The 19366-nt window shown below is 31.9% G+C and overlaps 2 protein-coding genes across 2 annotated transcripts; one reads left to right on the plus strand and one right to left on the minus strand.

The window, feature by feature from the left end:
• Positions 1-7004: 7004 nt before the first annotated feature.
• Positions 7005-8250, minus strand: LOC123016068 (bax inhibitor 1). Its single transcript, XM_044416282.1, has 3 exons — positions 7986-8250; positions 7292-7922; positions 7005-7201 (listed from the first exon to the last, which is right to left on the minus strand). The coding sequence occupies exons 1-3, from the start codon at positions 8030-8032 to the stop codon at positions 7169-7171; spliced, it is 711 nt and encodes a 236-aa protein (XP_044272217.1). The 5' UTR covers positions 8033-8250; the 3' UTR covers positions 7005-7168.
• Positions 8251-8691: 441 nt separating this feature from the next.
• Positions 8692-11506, plus strand: LOC123016067 (pre-rRNA 2'-O-ribose RNA methyltransferase FTSJ3). The gene is made up of 6 exons (XM_044416281.1): positions 8692-8854; positions 8904-9661; positions 9715-9960; positions 10013-10954; positions 11004-11191; positions 11243-11506. The coding sequence occupies exons 1-6, from the start codon at positions 8788-8790 to the stop codon at positions 11448-11450; spliced, it is 2409 nt and encodes an 802-aa protein (XP_044272216.1). The 5' UTR covers positions 8692-8787; the 3' UTR covers positions 11451-11506.
• The last annotated feature ends 7860 nt before the right edge of the window (positions 11507-19366 follow it).

The following is a 19366-nucleotide window of genomic DNA, read 5'->3' on the forward strand; positions in this document are numbered from 1 at the left end:
TTATATGTTGAGGAAATATGACGAATCTATGATGAACAAACGGCTTAGATTTATACCGCGACAACAACTTATTGTTTTCCGGAAAGGGAAGAATCCTAATATTGAAACCAACGCGTTGGGTAAATTTAATTATCATTAACAATAGAAGCGGTTCGTCAAAGATTATGCTCCCCCGAAGACTTGACAGTATGAGGTTTACATTATTTATACTAATCCTATTAGTATAGTCAATCCACCTGAGCAAGAATTTTGACATCATTGCAACGAGGTGAATACAAAATTTCAGCTTTAGCTAAATAATAAACAACACAGGCGACTTAAATTGCCTAAAAAGTGTGATCAAAATTAAACATTTGTTTCTTCAAAAAAAAATTTGACACAAAATATCAATTGCAATATATAGAAGAAATGGTTTTCTAAGAGATGATATTTGATATAAAAAATCGAAAAACTGTCTAGCAACAAAAACAAACTCTAGCTTATTCTGTTTCCTGTGTGTCCTTAATTTGCTTAAATCTCTCTGCAGTCCGTCTTTATTTATTACTTCCTTCACTCTCCGAAAAAACGATAAATGGGTCTAATCAAAGCCAATAATCGAATTGGTTAACAGGTTGGCTCCCTGCGAATTCTACAATGATCCAATGTAGTCAACATGATACATTACATCCGACTCCGGAAAGCACTAACTTGCTTTCAGACTTCCAGACAAAGGCGTGTTTGTGTTCTTTTGCTCTTTTTAAGTCGAAATTTATTACATGGTTTTGTAGATCTCTCACTAATCATAATTACTAATGACATCGAGTTCCAACAAGTCCATTTTAATTTTATTTGACCTTTTTAACAATAAAAAACATACTTTCTCGAACATGTTAAATCGCCCTTCAACCCATTTCCATAAAGTTCCGCTCGATTCAAATAAGCTAGGCCTCACTTAGAATAACCAGGCGTAATTTAAATATGTTAATGCATCATTTGTGTCTACAGGTTGTAACACGACAGCTATATAATAAAGCTCTTACGGTGCATTTTAAGTTACCGGTGAAAATTGCAGGTGAAATATTACATTTTTTAAGCGCAAATGAAGCGGTGCTACAAAATCGAACAAAAACTCAATCATGAATCACAGTTTCCAAAACAGAAAAAATACACATGATTGAAATTTTATATTAAAGGCGAATGGCGATGGCGGTTGAAACAATTTATATTTTGTTTCACTCTAGTTGTAAAATTGTTCAATCGTAATCGTGAATTGTGTCGCAAATTTGTATAAGGCGTTTCCAAGACTTCAAGTCTATATTGTTTTGTTGAAATTAATAATAAAATAAAAAATATTAAATGCTGCATTAAAGAACGGTGTTAGAAAACTGCAAAGTGTGATCACTTCTACTTAGCAGCCTATATCAAAAATGCATCGAACGAATGATTGAGCAAAGCTTTTCATTTCAAAATTAAAAATTTTATTTTTTCATTAATGATTTAAGTTTTTTAGTTTTTCAAAAAATTGTAATTACTTGAAACGAATTCTAAAAACTAAAAATAGGAAAATAGTATATTAAGGCTAGTCTGGACTACCGTCGAAAGCAAGGCAGAAATTGGTCCCGTTCTACGGACGCATTTTTCATTTTGAAAAAAAGGTCGATATCCCTATCGATTCTGTAAGATTTGCGCTAGTATATAAAAAAAATCAAAATTTAATACTCATAATCAAAAATGTCTTAAAAGTAATCCCCACTTTCTAGCCACATAAATAAGTTTTGCTAATTAAATTTATTATGCTTAAATAGAGCTTTTTTGGGACAGTTGCGGTAGTATTTTCTTTTTGGTTCAAATTTATTAGTTTTTTGTTCAATACGTTAAAAAAAATGAAAATATGCAAACTGCAGAAGGTATCCAAAGCAAGAGTTGGAAATTCCGATACGAGTCTTCTGTAACAAATGTTTTATACTATTTTTTCTATTTTGCGCTTTTTATAATAATTTGTTTACAGATTTTTTTTTTAATTTAGAGAATTTTGCGGCAGTTGTAACCCGTAGCAGTGTTACGAGTATTCATAGGGCCTTCACCGTAAGTCATAATTCTGACAATTATTTTATTACTTTAATATTAATTATTGTCCATGTCCATAAACTTGATTAAAAAAAAAAACAAAAAACACAAATCAAACTTATTCAAAACGATTCCACTTAAAGGGAACAAACAGAAGACTTTCGAATTTAAATTTTGATAGGAACTAAAGTAAAACCCAATGTAAAACCAATTAAAATAATAACATTGACTTTTATATACCATGTTTGGATACCATGTTTTTATTTTATTGCCACAATGAAATTTTAGAGAAATCATTCCAGAGACTCTCAAACCTCGTACAAATAAATATTTCTGAGTTAAATAACTATTCCGCCGTTTTGTTTTTTTTTGATTACACTATTTCTGCACTCCCCTATTATCAGATAAAATTTCAAAACCAAAACCATAAACTCCCCATAGAAAGCATAGGGAGCATGGGAAAATTCTATAATAATAATTTTGACATTTTTTATATATGGCCCTTTTTGTTTATGTTTGTTTTTAACGGGGATCTTGCATGCAACATAATTTTTTAAGCAAAAAGACACGAAAACATTGACCACAAACCTTGTAAAATAACGTTAGGAAGCTATTCTACAAATTTTGGAAGTCCCTATATCTATTAAAGAAAAAAATTATATTCATACATTCAATAATGACAGCCTGTATATTCTAGATCTCTTTCTGTGTATTTTAATAATATTTGAAGCGCAGAATAAATAATTTAAATTTTTAAATATTTTTTTTACAAATCAATCTTTCCATCACTTTATTGATTTGTTTTAATCAAAGCAAAATACTAATTGTGAAGCTTAGAAATAAAATATTTCTTTTACTTTTATCTTTAGTTTTATAATGAAATTCTGTGACATGCAGTAGATAAGAAAAAAAAACAGTTTGAAGTAAACTACAGGAAAAATCTAGAAAGTGAATCACGACAATGTATAAAATAACAACAAAATATTAAAACTAAAAAAATGTAAAGCCAAATTGTAGGCCTAATTACATGAAAATTCAAATATCGTATTAAATCTCAAATACATTACTGCAATTGAGACAAATAAAGACTCTGTATTGTAAATTGTAAATAAAGACTCTGTGGCAATACGTTACTATTAATTATAATTGAAACAGTGTAGCTGTGGAAACACGAAATATAAACTCGATTTACAGTTTCGCCTAAGGCTCACCAAATTTCATTCCATTTCAATTCTTTTTTGCATTTTTTATATTTCCACCTACGCGACAATAGATCGATAAAATTTGCTAAAAAGAAAATTGTCGTTGTTATTTATTATTAGATATAAACTTCATTATTTTACGTGTACTATTAAAACTTTGTCGCCGTCAAAGAATAATTTATCTTCCCCCGTCTGATACGGTTTGTTTTCACTACTATTGAAAATTCAATAAACGTAGCACTAAGTTACATTTATTAAGCGGCACAGCTTAGGTAGAGCAATGTCATTTCACTTAAAAACACACAACTGAAATAACAAAATTTGCAAACTTAATTTAAATGCCAGTTTGAGACGAAGCAAGAGGTAAGCTACAATCACTTGACGCTTATACTTTAATAAAGACTTTAATAAAATGTCGTGATAATAATGCAATCTCAATTGCAAGACCAAACAAAAAAACAAAACTATTGAAGTTTTAATTTAAAGCTCGGAGAGAGCGTAGATAAAAGTTTAAAATTTAAACACCTCGTTTTAGAGTGATTTTATTTTGCTGTGAGTTTGAAAGTCGTTTAAATCGAATGCCAATTTAACAATTGTTAGCAATATCATAGAGTTTTATTAAATTTCATTTAAATATTGCTGTCATCAAAGTTTTCTTCGCTACGAAGCGTTTCCAGTGCATAGCTTTGTTTTGCCGCCAATCAAACTTGCAAGAATCTGGAAAGAGGTAAGTTTAGTCATGCGAATAAGGGCAACTTTGACCCTATATGTTGGTTGAGAATCGGAATTTTCGCCTAAAAATGGCCGCGTTTGACTTTGTATAATCAAACGGGTTCTAATGTCACTTAAATTAAGACGAATCGATTCCCATTTCGCGCTAATTACGTATTATCCTTGATGTCGCCAAATCTGAGGAAACATTCAGCTTGGAAACTCTCATCACCTTTATTAAATCGTCTGAATTAAAAAAAGAGATTAATGAATGCCGCTGTTTGTGTATTAATTAATCACGAGGCAGTGATAACGAAATCAGAGTTTAAATGTATGATGGCTCAATATTTAAAATTGGTTTAATATTTGCCCTTTTGCTTTTTGTGCTCGACGTAATGTATTTAGCGAATGGTTAACGCAATAACGTTCCTCTTTCAGCATGCGGATATTTTCGAGTTTTCGTGATTTGTAGTCCTTTGCCCGCTCCAAGTAATTAATTGTTGCAATAATATGCCAAGCGATCCGACCGCAGTATAAATTCGGTTCCGAGCGCTCTTAACTTTCAACATTTATTTCCTAGATGGTACACTACTAAAATTATTAAAATCGATGCGCCAAATTTCAGCAAATAAATCGGAATTTACTCGGTTGCCGAATTCTACTGCCATCTTTCCGATAATAGTTGATTAAAGCTTCCAAGCCACAAATCAATAAGTAGCAAATTCTTCATATATGGAGACCTATACGTTCTAGTACAAATTGTACATTTCTTTACTACCATCACAAAATTAAATTTACGTAATAATTTACAAGTTTTGATGTAATAATAGGAGGAGTGTATCTTTTCTTCCACAGGTGAAAGATAATCACATAAGGAAGAAAAGACACTTTCCTGTGTCTAGTGTAATTTTGCTACGATCCAGCAAGAAAAACTTTAAAACTAACAATTTCTCTTGCTATCCTAATTTCTCCATTAAAACTAGCAGCATGTTTTCCGGTTTCTATGAGGGAGGTAAAATTTTTATTTCCCTGAGAGAATTACATATACTTTTATTGTAATTTTGACAGAATATGAAGGTAACTGACCACTTCGCTTTCTGAAATAAGGGTGGTAAACTTACTTTCTGTTAATATTGTACATAATATGTTAAATCTCACTTTCCGGGTTTACATAAATTTTTCAAAAAAGTATTAAACATGCGCCATTAAAATCAACTTATCATATTAACAATACTTTTTTTTCAGACAAAATCAATTGATGATTGTACTTTAGCATAGAGTAAATAATATGATATAATACAGGGTGTTTTACATAATTTTACGAGACGAGAGCCTGTAAGATGCAATTAATAATACATATTCCGATACGAACTCGATTACATATTTTGAAAAATTAGATAATCTTCTCTAGTTTGTTCACCCTTTTAAAAATTAGATTACAAAAAATTACAAAATTACAAACATTTGTAGTTAGTTATTAGTGATTAAGATAGATAAACTAGAAGCATTTTCATGCCGTCTCTTAATAGAACGAACAATAATTGTTTCTGAAAAACTGCAGTTTATGATATTAATAAAACATTGATTAGTTTAGACTACTGTCATGGGTATTCAAAAATTAAATAATTAAATGTGTATCTAGTGTTTTGTGAATTTTGTATATTTGGGTGCGTACATTAGGCACAAGCCTCGTAAAGTTGTGTGAATTACTCTGTATTTATCTATGACTCTAGCCATTGATTAACCATATTATTTGGTTTTATGGAATATGGTTATAATCAATGCTCTAGCTCGTCGTCTGCGTTGATTGACAGTACTGTCAATCAACGCAGACGACGCTCTAGCTTATAGAGGTAGGCAACCAAATATACACGAAGATTAAAAAAAATTATCTTTCAATAACATCACAATATTATTTGTACTAAGACCTCGATAAGATAACTAAAAACAACTTAGTTATGGTTCAATTTGTTGATTTCAATACTTGCCAACAATTTTGCACGTATAAAAGTATTATTTTTATTTTCGGAGGTTAAAAATTATGATAAAATTGCAATAATTACGAAATTTATTATTAACTTATTATTTATTTTTTGTTCTTTCATCAACAAATTTATATTATAACAATATGAATAAACGAAATAATTCCTAACATGTATAATTTGCTTTAAAATCTAGAAATTTTATTTTTGCAACATTATATCACCCCCAAAATTATTCTTATCTACCATTCACAATTTTATCTACCACAATATGATAGCTATAACTGCGTGATAAGACTGATAAAAACCGCAAACTTTCGAAGAAACTTGTTTACAAATTACACATATACACATACATACTAAATTCAAAACTTTTTATTGCAATTCGTAGGTATTTCAAAAATCTATTTTTACTTATTTTTAATATACAAATAATTATGTATTTGTGCTAATATGCATCCTTTTATACAATATGTCTAGTAGAAATATGTAAAATGAAAACTGAATTTTGTTTTTTAGCAATATAAATGCACTTAGCAAAAGCAAGTTTGATAACACGTTTTCACAGTAATTAGTATTTTCTTATATTTTAACTTAGAATATAATATACTTAATTGAACAATTGAATAAATATATACATAGAAGTCCAAATCTTCACTAATTTCTTTGCAATTTAGTTTTCTTTACAATTTTCTTTTCGCTTGTGACGTTATTTCTAGTCTTGTAATCAAAAGTAAAAAAATTGCTTTGTGATTTAATCATTATAAAAAAGTGGAAGATAAGTTCAATATGAGACAAAGTCTGAGTACAACGTTTATTTCCTATTAGCACAGTAACTCAATTCCTTTAATACCTACCTAATTTCCATTGTTACTACCTTCCTTGATACAAAAAAAAATGTTCCGAATTTGGCCTACACATATCCTACATTCATCATTGATTGTACTCGACCTTGAATTGCCTACCCAATACCCAATTCACTTACGTGGTTCTACTCAAATATTTATCATAATGACATGCACATACGTGTAGCTTATTATCAGTAGGTGAAACAATGAGACAATTTATAGAAAAATTATTTATTTAACTTAAATTTATATTACATTTAAAGAAAAAAAAAATAACATTAGGTATCATATAATGATAAATGGAAAATATATTACACAACACCACAATCACTTACTAATTTAACAAAAATAAAAACCTTCCGTCACTTAATGGCTTCACTCAATTTCTTCGCTTCTTCTGCGATTCCTGTTCCTGTAACAAAAGGAAAATTCAAGTAATCATGCTTAACGTGACACGTCAGGGATGAGAAAGGATGAAGGAAACGGACCTGTCTCTAATTACCTTCTGTGTGAGAATAATAAGTACACGCCGGAAGATCCCAACGAAATCGACAAACAAATCCAAAGAATGGGTCACAAAGTCTTTGCTTCCCAACCTTCTCTTCTCAATGATCAACTGTGTGTCATAAAGGACAAATCCGCACATCGCAAAGAGCCCCAAATACAACTGGATTTGGAACAACATCGACGATCCAAAGAACAAGTTCGCCAACGAAAGGATCATCAAAGTTGACAAGAGGGACATCAAAGTGCCCCCCAAGTACAACCATTTTCCTCGTTCAGCCAAAAGTGAGCAAATTGAGAATGACACGAAGACTACTGCTGTACCAATTAGAGCCGTGACGATGATGCTTGGGTCTATGGCGATGACGTGCTCCAAAAGGGGCCCCATGCCCACACCTGTCAGTGTTGTGAATCCCAAGAGATAACCAATGCGCATTTTGAGTCCTTTGCCGTTATCATCGGGCGTTGCCATCAACAACCCGAAAAAGATTAAAGCCCCGATGCCTGACAGGAAACCAGCCTGGATTATATTCGTAAATAAGTGTATCGAAGCACCAATGGCGGCTGCCATTGTGGACATGGCCAAACAGGCGTAGACATTTTTCAGGTGTTGCCTTACGGGAGCTTCCCTTTATTTACAAATAAACACAATTTTAGTTAAAATGCAACAAAACCATGAAAATTATACTTACAGTGAATTACTGAAAGAATTTAGAAATGTTTGCACTGACGGCGCCATAATGTTTGCACTTTCAACTGTTTAATTTTGACACAAGACTATGCGATTATTTCAACACCTATCAACACTGAATAATACCAGGATATTTCACCACTAATTCGCTTGTTTCTTTACCACGTACACTTTTTTGAATGCTGTTATTACACACAAATCGACAACCCAAATAGAATAGTACACGTCATGTGAAATAATCTAGAATAAACTCGGACGATCGGGAACGCCTCCCATTGGCTGACGCAAAAGGAGGGGTCACGTGACGCAAATATCTAGAGGCCGCTTAATTAAATGGAAATTTTGATAATAATGCAATTTCAAATTTATGAAAACTATTCATAAAACACTCATGACCTTTCACTCCACATTTTTTAGATAAAAGCAAAATGACCAATATTTAGACGTCATGTAAAAATATAATTAGTATTGATAAAACGGTTTTTTCTTATTAATTCAATGAAACAATAAACTAATAAGAAAATGCAAAAACACAATTTAAAAACATGCACACATGTGTGTTGGTATCATTGCTTTTTGACAATTAATACCATAGAATTAAATACTAGCAAAAAAGTCGCTAAAAGGATAGTTATATTATCCGTTCAGTTTGTTAAACAAAGATGAAAATAAAAGTCTTCTGAATTGTGACAGTTCAATTTCTCGCTTGTATAAAAATCTGTGGTTAATCTGTCAACTGTCAAAAGCCATGCGTTTTTTGAAAACAATTTAATTTCGTCACAGAAAATTACAATAACGCGAAAATGGGAAAAAAAACTAAAATTGGGAAACAGCGCAAGGATAAGTATTATCAGTTAGCTAAAGAAACAGGTACGTTTCCTTAAATTTTACAAACATAACCTCACTTTGGTTTTTCTAGGTTATAGGTCTCGTGCAGCTTTTAAACTGATCCAACTCAACCGCAAGTTTGAATTTTTGCAAAAATCTCGAGTATGCATAGATTTATGTGCAGCCCCTGGGGGCTGGATGCAAGTAGCCAAGCAAAACATGCCGGTCTCAAGCATCATTATTGGAATTGATTTGTTTCCAATTAAACCCATTCCTGGATGTATTTCTCTAACTGAAGACATTACCACTGAGAAATGTCGAGTCTCACTTAAGAAAGAGTTACAAACATGGAAAGCTGACGTTGTTTTACACGACGGTGCCCCTAATGTGGGTAAAAATTGGTTACATGATGCCTACCAGCAAGCTTGCTTGACTTTGAGTTCTTTAAAACTGGCTAGCGAATTTCTGAAGAAAGGGGGTTGGTTTATAACGAAAGTGTTTCGTTCAAAGGATTACCACTCTCTAATTTGGGTTTTGAAGCAGTTTTTTAAGAAAGTGCATGCAACCAAGCCACAAGCCTCTCGAAATGAATCAGCGGAAATTTTCGTCGTTTGTCAACATTATATCGCACCTGATAAAATCGATTCCAAATTTATGGATCCGAAATACGTTTTTGAGGAGTTAGAAATTGAGCCTAAGAGTAAATTGAATATTTACCATCCAGAGAAGAATAAAAAAAGTAAAGCTGAAGGGTACCCTGAAAATGACTGGACTTTGTATCATAAAGTAAATGCGTCAGACTTTATTAAACATCCTACAGGCATTGAATTGTTAGAAGGGGCTTCTGAGGTAAAACTTGTTTAAAAATGTTGATCATATCCAAGACTAGTTGTTATTTGTAGATTGTTTTTGATACTGAAGAAATTACAAATCATGAAAAAACTACAAAAGAAATTAAAGAATGTTGTAAAGACATTAAAGTGTTGGGTAGGAAAGATTTGAAGAAGATTTTAGCTTGGAAGAAAGCATTAAGTGAAGAATTCTCTGAGAAGAAAGATGAACCTGTTGAAAATATTGAAGAAGCTGAAGAGAAAAGTGACGACGATGACGATTTGAAGGACGTTCATCAGCAAATATTAGAACTTGAAGTAAAACAATTATAATTAATAAAATTTTTACCGATGTTAATGCAATTTGCAGGGTGAAGAACAACGAGAGTTGAAACGAAAAAAGAAGAAAGCACAAAAAGAGCGCAAAAAGCTGAATGAAAAATTAAACTTGAAAATGGTCTTAAAAGGGGATAGTGGTCCAACAATGGAGAGTGACGGCATGTTTGAACTAAAGCAAGTAAACAGCGTAAAACAAATGAAGAAAATTATTGATCAGACTCCTGATACTCTTGCTCACTCAGACAATGAAGAAGATCAAGTAAAACCAAAATATTTGCGTTATAACAAGGACGAGCAACATTTGAGTAGTACTGGAATGTATTATAAAGATTCGGATTCCGAATTGGAAATGGAAAGCGAGTCTGAGGATGAAGATGAGAAAATTAAAGAAGGTTTAGGTTTGAGCGATAGTGAAAATAGCGATGTAGAAGAAAAAAAAACTAAAAAGAAAACAGCAAAGCATCCTTTGATAACTGACTTAGATCACAGAAGTAAGGAAGAAAAGAAGGTACATAAAGCGGAAATGTGGTTTGAAAGAGACGCATTTAAGAATTTAATTGATGAAAAAGATGAAGACGCTGATTTAGACCGTATGGTGAATGAAATGAAGAAGAAAGGAGCGAAGATTATTGGAGAAAAAGAAGATGCTAAGAACACAGAATCAGATAGTGACTACAGTTCAGATTCAGATGATTCAGACTACAACGATTTTGAGAAACTGGCGCCAAAAAATAATGTGAAAAAAGACGGTTTTGAGGTTGTTCCAAATGGACAGAAAGCTGGCAAAAAAAGAAAATATAAATTGACAGAAGAAGAATTGGCGTTGGGTACGCTAATGATCAACAGCAAAAAAACAAAACGTGACATAATTGATGGTGCTTGGAATCGTTACGCTTTTAATGATGACAACTTACCTGATTGGTTTGTTACGGATGAGGAAAAACATATGAGGAAAGAAGCTGCTGTTCCAAAAGTACACTCTTATTTTATTCATTTTATGTTTTTTACTACTGTTTTTGTAGGAATTGATTCAGGATTATAAGAAGCATTTAGAGGATTTGAATGTACGTCCCATTAAAAAAGTAATTGAAGCGAAGGCAAGAAAGAAGAAGAGGGCGTTGAAAAAATTAGAAAAAGCTAAAAAGAAAGTTGAAAATTTAATGGATAATGTTGATGTAACCGACAGGGAAAAGGCGAGACAAATAAAACAGTTAGTTTTTTTTATTTTTATTGTTAGCACGGATAAATTATTTTTTTATAGGTTATACAAAAAGGCAAGACAGGAGCCTAAAAAGGAAGTAACGTATGTCGTGGCTAAAAAACACATGGCTGCTAAAAAAATGAAGAGACCGGCCGGAGTAAAAGGCCGTTATAAAATCGTGGACGCAAGAATGAAAAAGGATTTGAAAGCACAAAAGGCCAAACTAAAAACCCAAGGCAGAAAGAAAAACAAGACTAAGAGCAAGTGATCATTGATCATAGTTACATAATTTCTTGTTTCAATAAAATACATTTTTATTGCTTTTTTGTGACTTTTACTTTTTCTTAAATAATTTATACAGTGATTATACCAATTGTCAAGGTTGTTTACAATGCATATAAATTTTCTGAATTAAAAAAATGCATAATTACGTAAAAGTAGAGGTTTTTCTAGTCGGGTAATATAAGACGTGGTTGTAAATAGCGGAGTGACTCTGACTCAATGTCATTTCCTGCGAATCGATAATTCGGGGAAAATGTTGATGTTGCTCATTTTTTCCGTGAAAATCTAAAAATAAATACGGGGGAATCTAATCTTTCCCGTTAGAATTTCGCATGATGCGCAGTTAAATTAAGACGAAGGTCCGCAATTCTCATGTGGTGACAATGCAGTAAACAATCAATTTGAATAAATGCGAAGTGACATAACATGTGGCAAATTGGCCCTTGTTTATGGCATCATCCATTGGCCATCACCTTGAAGACACTTCCCGCAGTAAAAAGTAATTTTCCAAGAAGCCATTGTCATACTAGAAACCCATTTATGTCATACACGCAAATTGAATTAAACGAGTATTATTAACAAATTAACTCTCTATCACTTTGACCATGAAAAGCATGATTCCGAGGCGCACAGAGCGAGCGGCGCCCTTGAACCCTCCTTATCACATTCCCGATGATAAACAGCGTTCAAAATAAATTTAAATATTTTTATTGTCGGCGGTTGTTGTTATGTGAGTGGCGGAGGGGCGGCGGCGTGTACCCTACACACGCACATCCTTGAACCTCGATATAGCATCACGACAACAAGTTCATAAAAAAGTGCTAAAAACAGAACTTTGTTGACGCTGACTATCAGAGGTGGCACAGGGGGGACCAATGGACACCCACCAATGGCCCCGACGCGACCGCCCGACTGACCTTGCTAAACTTGACCTTGCTTTATTTCAGTAGCGCACCTCAGGGACTACGCTGTAACTGCGGACAAGCCCGCTCATTCCACCGCGGTGCGCTTTTCCGCAGTGTCGGAACATTTTTCCAAAATTAATATATCCCAACAATAAAATACGAGGACTTTTTAGTTTTGAAAGGCAAACTAGAAAAACTGAGAAAACATTGATCACTTTAGTTAATTATTAAATAAAAAAACAGAAAGCAATTTATTTTACTTAATTACTAAGAGTCAACAACAGTTTACCCAACGACAAGCTCTGATTGAAATAAGTATTTGGTAATAAATTATTAAAAAAAAAGCAAAACGAATTTTTAAAAAAAGAACAACTTATAACAGTAGTTAGAAAAAAATGGGTATTTCAGAGTCCTGCGCACATATAGGTATTTGAATTTTTATTGAAAAAATTGCCAAAATATTCGCATAAAAAGTAAAAATGCATTACCAGAGATAAATCTCTCACTTCCATCATTTTTGAAGAAACTTCAACAAACTTCAAGAACCATTTGCAAATATTTGACCTATTTTTTATCGCAAAAGTCAGCCCGAAAATGTTTTTATAAATTTTTTGATTGCTTATTAAAGTGATATGCTAACTTTTGACCCCTAAAGAAGCAACGAGACAAAACGTGAAAAAAACTTGAATTAACATTTAACCTCCAAACTTATTAATGTTTTGTGTTTTAAATTCGGAAAATCAGAATTAATAAGATGGAAATTACAAGTTTAGTTATGAAGTTGAAATTGCTTTATAGAGAAAAACACATGCGTTTTACAAAAACAAGGTTTGTGTCAGTCTCAGTGGTGTTTCAAAAAGCTAAATTCCCCCGCGACCGGATTGCAAGTTGCAATTTGCAAGTTTTGAAATAACGGTGCATTTTTCGGTGCGGAACTCGCTACCAATATTTTTAAAAACATTTTTTGATTACTCATTTTGAAGATTTACAAACCTTGATTGTTAAATAACCAATAAGACAAAACCATGGAACTTTCAAACTTTAAAATTTGGATTTCATATTCGAAAAATCCAAGTTTATTAGCTGGAATTAATAGTCTTGATATCAAAATTACAATTTTGAAAAAATTAGATTCCATATCATTAAAAAGAGAATTAAAAGTAAGAATAAATAAACTTTAAAATACTGTATGATTTTAGTTGTGCTATACAGGGTGTATAATTTTAAGAGGTGATAGTAGGTCCAAAAAAGTCAAAAAAACTCGACTTGCCTAATCCAAATGTTTACAGTTTATGAGATACTGAGGATTTTGGTCATCGAATAAATTTAAATTTGGCGCGCAGTCTTAAACTTCCTTGACCAACAAAAATTGTAAACAAATATAATGCATATCTATTTTAAAAATTTAAGTTAAAATTAACAGACAGCTACAGAGAAAATGACTACAATAAAAAAAAATAATAAAAAAGTAAAAATTTGTAACAAATTTTCTCGACCGCAATTGTTACTGACTATTAGCGGTATAAGTTTTGTAATAAAGTACTCACAAGATGCAACTTTGTTTATTTTGCTTTCTTTTAAAAAAAAAAAAAGATACCAGAAATACGGAAAAAATGTTTAAAAGATTCTATACATGTCAAAAAATTTTGACATTTATTTTTTGACATTTGATATCTTTTATGTCTATTTAATACCGTGGATCAAAAAAAAATTAAAGTAGGCGACGATTGCTATTCTACAGTTGGCAACACGAAATTTTCCACACAATCTGAAAATGACCATTCCCCATTTTCGTCTTGTACAACATTTTTGTAATAACCCAACAACAAAAATTTTCTGCTCTAAAGTGAACATTACTTCACTCAAACCGAATAAAAGGCTAACTTGACAGAGTTTCCGCTGACATTTGACGTCAAAAATCAAGATTGCCATCTGAAGGACTTTAATCACCGCCTACTCTAATATATTTTTTTTTGATCGCACGGTATTACTGTTAATCTTCTATGTATTTTTTCATATTTTTTTGATTATTTATTAAAGGTACAAAAATTTTGCCAATAAAAGCCACAAATAATGTTAAACAGTTAAATAGTTACAATTCCTTGTTTCGTCTTCTAATAGCTTGTAGCAAAAAACGTGGAAAATTATTTTTCCAACAGACATAAATAGAGTCAAAGTAGGTACAAAATTTTAACTCTCATAATTTCTAAATTTTTATAGATAGAATTTTTTTAACATTTTTACCATGTTCCTGGTATTATATCTCCTAGTGTGCATGACATTTTTTCCTTGAGGCGCGAGTTCTAAAACATCCTATATTTTCATTGAGAATGCCTTTTTTGTCAATCAATAAATGATTTTAAACTAAATAAAGGATTCAGTCACCGACTTTTATACATTTTTATTGAGATGTTTCCCCGTCTTTCTTATGCGGTGATACGCCTATGGCTCCCATTCATTTTTGCAATATCATCTAAGCTGGCCGTGACTTCTCCCGGGCAGTCCCTGATTCCTAAAATGTCCTAAAATCGGGTCTCGATTTTTTCCATTGATCCGGAACTGAATATGTGCGTCGGCGCCCATGAATGTCAGTGAGGTCAGTCAAAGGTTAATGTAAACGAAATATGATCACGTAGGTCGCACCTGCTCGACTCATCTCTGTTTAAATCCCCTCCCATGTGACGTACGCTAATCAAATTCAAGGTCAGGCCTTGAACGATACAGCTTTTCAATAACAAAAACAACAAAATGAAAAATTCCACCAAATCGAGCGTCGTCGCCGAGATATAAGCCTTGATAATAAAACGGCTCGATTTTTCCGGTTCGTCTTCCGGGTTCAAGTGGTACCGTTATTAGCGATCATTTCGCAATTAATCACGTGGGTGGTGCCGAATTCCTCCTGAGGAGGGTAATTGGGTCATAAGAGTCACCCTTGGTAGCGAATCGATGCAGCTGCACCGGGCCGCAAGGTCGAGGACGCCACTTGTCATAACTTTTCAACATTTGCATAAGAATAGAATGACGGCAATTGGACCGAAATCGCTTAAAACAGGTCATGCGTGTGTTTGTCTAAGAGGATGTGTTTGAAAAAACAAAACCAGTTTGTTTATTTTACTCAGCGGAAATGAGAAGCTATATTTTCGTGTGACGCACACGTTGTCACTGATAGTATTTAAATAAGTGCAGCTAGATGTGTGACGTCACCCAAGAACACTTCCTCCTTCGGAAATTATTGCACTCCCAGTGGTAGAGGGTCAAAGAATTAGCGCACCAACAAGGGCATTTAGCGAATGCCAACGAGGAAAAGTACGGAAGGGTTTATTCGTATTTGTGACTCAAGAAAAAAATATTGTTCTAACTAATTATAGCGACAATGATAAAGGTCACTGCGAAGATCTAACTTCTACTAGAACAACAGGACATACCAAATTAATTAAAATCTATTAATGGAAATTTTAGAGCAAAACACTTCCAAGGCGAATTTGTATTTGATTATTACAAAAAGGCATATACCTGCGCTTTTACTGTGGTTTATTTTTTTACCATAAAAATCACATCAATAGAACAAAATCTAATCAGTTTGTCAATAGCGAAAACCCTTTCAGGACTAGTAATTATCTGTGCTCTATGTATGTTTGTGAAATTACTTATTTTTCTACGTTGTCAAAATCTTCATTTACGTAATTATAAAAAAATACAATCAAATGAAACGTTAATTTTGGGTTAATTTTACAGTACTCCGTTGAAGACGTCGTTTTAAATTAGTTGAACAGAAGCTTCTAAAGTCGTAAAATTAGGTGAAACATACTCCAAGTTACAGATAAATACATGAACGGGTCTGTTATTTTCTCTCTTTCTTCGTTTAATGAAATCTGGTATTAATGTATCTTTGTTTAATAGTAAGCGTAGAGGTTTCAATAATTTTTTATTATCAAGATTTTTTAATTAATTAACACAAATTCTTATTTTTTTTTCAACTTAACTTATAATACAGGATGTGTCAGAGCTCGCGCCCTAGAGAAAAATTTCATATAATATAAGATACCAGAAACATGAAAAAAATGTGAAAAAATTTTATCTATAAAAAAAATTGATATTTATTTTTTGACATTTGACATTTTTTTGTGTCTAATGATACTGATGATTTTGTAAATATAATTTTTTTTACAATTATGTAATAAAGGTACAAAAATTTTGCCAATAAAAGCCTCAAATAACATTAAACAGAGTTACAATTTAGGATCAGTGGCGTAACTACCCACCCGGCCAAAGCCCGCGGCCGCGGGGGGGCCCTTGGGATAAAGGGCCCTTTCCAAAATAATAATAATAGTAATAGTTTAAAAAATTTTAAAGGGTGTACATAAATTATTATAAGCCAATGCAATAAAAAACAAAAAACTGCAGAATTTGTCTTCTTTACTGTATTTAACTCTGCCTGTCACCGTCACATCAGCGGAGATATCCTTTTCTAAATTAAAATTAATAAAAATTATTTACGGAACTCTATTGAACCAAAAAAGGCTTACAAATTTGTCCATTTTGTCAATAGAATACGATGTCGCTTAAAAACTAAACATGGACAATGTTATCCAAAATTTTGCAAATGTAAAAGCAAAGAAAAAACAAATTACCTAAGTAAACGTGAGCTGAAATTTTGTTACTCTGCTATTATTGCTTATAATTTTTTTTATTGTTATTTGTTTTGTTAAATTGTTCTACTATTGTTTCTTTGAGAATTATTGTTCTTTAGCGAAATAAAATATACATACTATGTATATTTTATTTATATTTGTGTCAATTTTAAAACTTGCAATCGGCAATTTCTCTCAACTGAAAAAGTTCTTAATAATCACTCAAAACCGTTTTGGTGGTTCCTAGGGGGAATTAAAATGACATGATAAGTGACACACTTCCACCCACCCTTGAATTTAAAAAAAAAATAAAATTAACATCTTCGTTTTTGAATAATTGGAAAAATAACTTTACCAAATAGGCTGTTGTATGACATTTTTGAAAAGCGCTTGTTATGGGCTTTCCAACGATGTATCGCAAGTAGAATCGTGCCATTTAATATTTTTAACTTAAGGTGGCTGTGGCTTGAAGGGTGGGTGGAGGAGCGTCACTTACCATACCATTTTGATTTCCCCTAAAAACCACCGAAACAGTTGAGTGATTCTCAATAATTTTTTTAGTTCTAGAGATTTTGCCGAGTGCAAGTTTTAAAATTGACACCCTGTATGTATAATCTACAAGGATTGCATTTTTTAGTTTCTTATACTTTATACTACTCTCTTCTCCGAAACCAGAGAAGAGAGGGGCCCAGACAGAAAGAAAGACAGACGTCTTTCGCGGGGGGGCCCAAATTTTCTAGTTACGCCTCTGTTTAGGATACAGTTTCTTTGTTTTCTCTTCTAATAGCCTGTAGCAAAAAAATTTAAATTTACATAACTTTAAAATTTTTGTAAATAGAATTTTTGTAACATTTTTTCCATGTTTCTGGTATCGTACCTTAAATGGGGCGCGAGTTCTAGATTATAAAAAAATATCGCTAGAAGAATAAATTCCACTGAACAGTTAGTTAGTTCAACAATATTTATTATATCACTTTTATATTTTACTCTTATGCACAATTACATTTAATTTGTTTGTGTTCTATTGAAAAAAAAAATTAAGGCTATTGTTCTTTAAATAAATCTCATAATTTCTGTTCATGCACTTTTAATCGTATTGTGATCACTATTTTTATTATTTTTTTCCAACACTAGTATCAATGTCTTATATTGTTTCTATGGTGCATTAAAACTTACTTCTTATGTTGTTAATATATACGCTCTTCTACAAAATACTTCGTCAATAACAACGTATTTTATAACTTTATCAGTGCATAAAATACCCTTTTTCCAATTTGGTTGTGAAAATCGACCCTTGTGATATGTCATTTTAGTTGTCAAATGTGCATGATTTTATCACTAGTTATAAAATATGACATTATTTTATCAGTAGTGTTAAAAAGTGTGGCATACTCGTAAAGATAACAAATAACACAATTTTCACAGTAACTCCCCGACGCTAATATGATTTTAGAAAATTATTGAAATCACAGATTTAAATACGAAATAAAATACGAATTTGATGCCTATGCTTTTTAAAATAAAATTGAAAAAAATCTTGTATGAAACACGATGCAAAATTGTTGTTTTTTGCAAACGACTTGTGTCACGTCTAGTGAAAAACACGCTCATTTTGCAACTTGTTGCATAAATAGCTATATCTTGACATTTTGTCAATTTTAACATTGCTTTGAGAAATTTTTCTATAATAATTCCTGAATTTAGCAAAATTTCTGTTCCAATATTACGTTAAAAAAAAATTGGAAGACAACACAAGTTTTATATGTAATTTAAAACTCTTGTTGTCTTTGTAGCTATATTCCCATTAGACATAATTTAAAACTTGAAAGTGAAAAATGTTTTTAATACACACAGAAAAGTCATTATCTTAATTTAAGAATAATAATTGTCTTAACGTCATATTTTTAACTTGAAACTATATTATTTTACCACAATTATTTTTATTTGTATTAAAATAAAACTATTTCTTGACTTAAGCAACGAATAATTTTACTGAATTGTTTTACTTTAAGAAAAATTTTCTTGTTTGAAATATTTTTAGATTCTATTTAATAAAAGTTTGGTAGTTCACGCGGAGAAAGTAAGTTATCTTACTTTAAAAATATTTGGTTCGTCACCTCAAGTAAACAGATTTACTTCAGTCATAATACAGAATTATTCATTTGAAAAAATATCTGAATCAATTGAAACCACACATAGTTAAACTAATATTTAGTAAACTTACACTGAATATAATTTTTCTTGAACCAAATAATTGGTTTCCTTGACTTTGTTGCTTATGCTCGAGAACCGAGAACAGAGAGACCAGAGTGAGACCCAACGCAGCTCAGATCAAGACGTTTTTTTAAGTTAAATAAAGTTGCAGT

This window comes from Tribolium madens, unplaced genomic scaffold (assembly GCF_015345945.1).
Source record: "Tribolium madens isolate multiple individuals breed KSU strain unplaced genomic scaffold, Tmad_KSU_1.1 Scaffold_19;HRSCAF=116;Tcas5.2_LG9, whole genome shotgun sequence".
NCBI classification, from domain to species: domain Eukaryota; kingdom Metazoa; phylum Arthropoda; class Insecta; order Coleoptera; family Tenebrionidae; genus Tribolium; species Tribolium madens.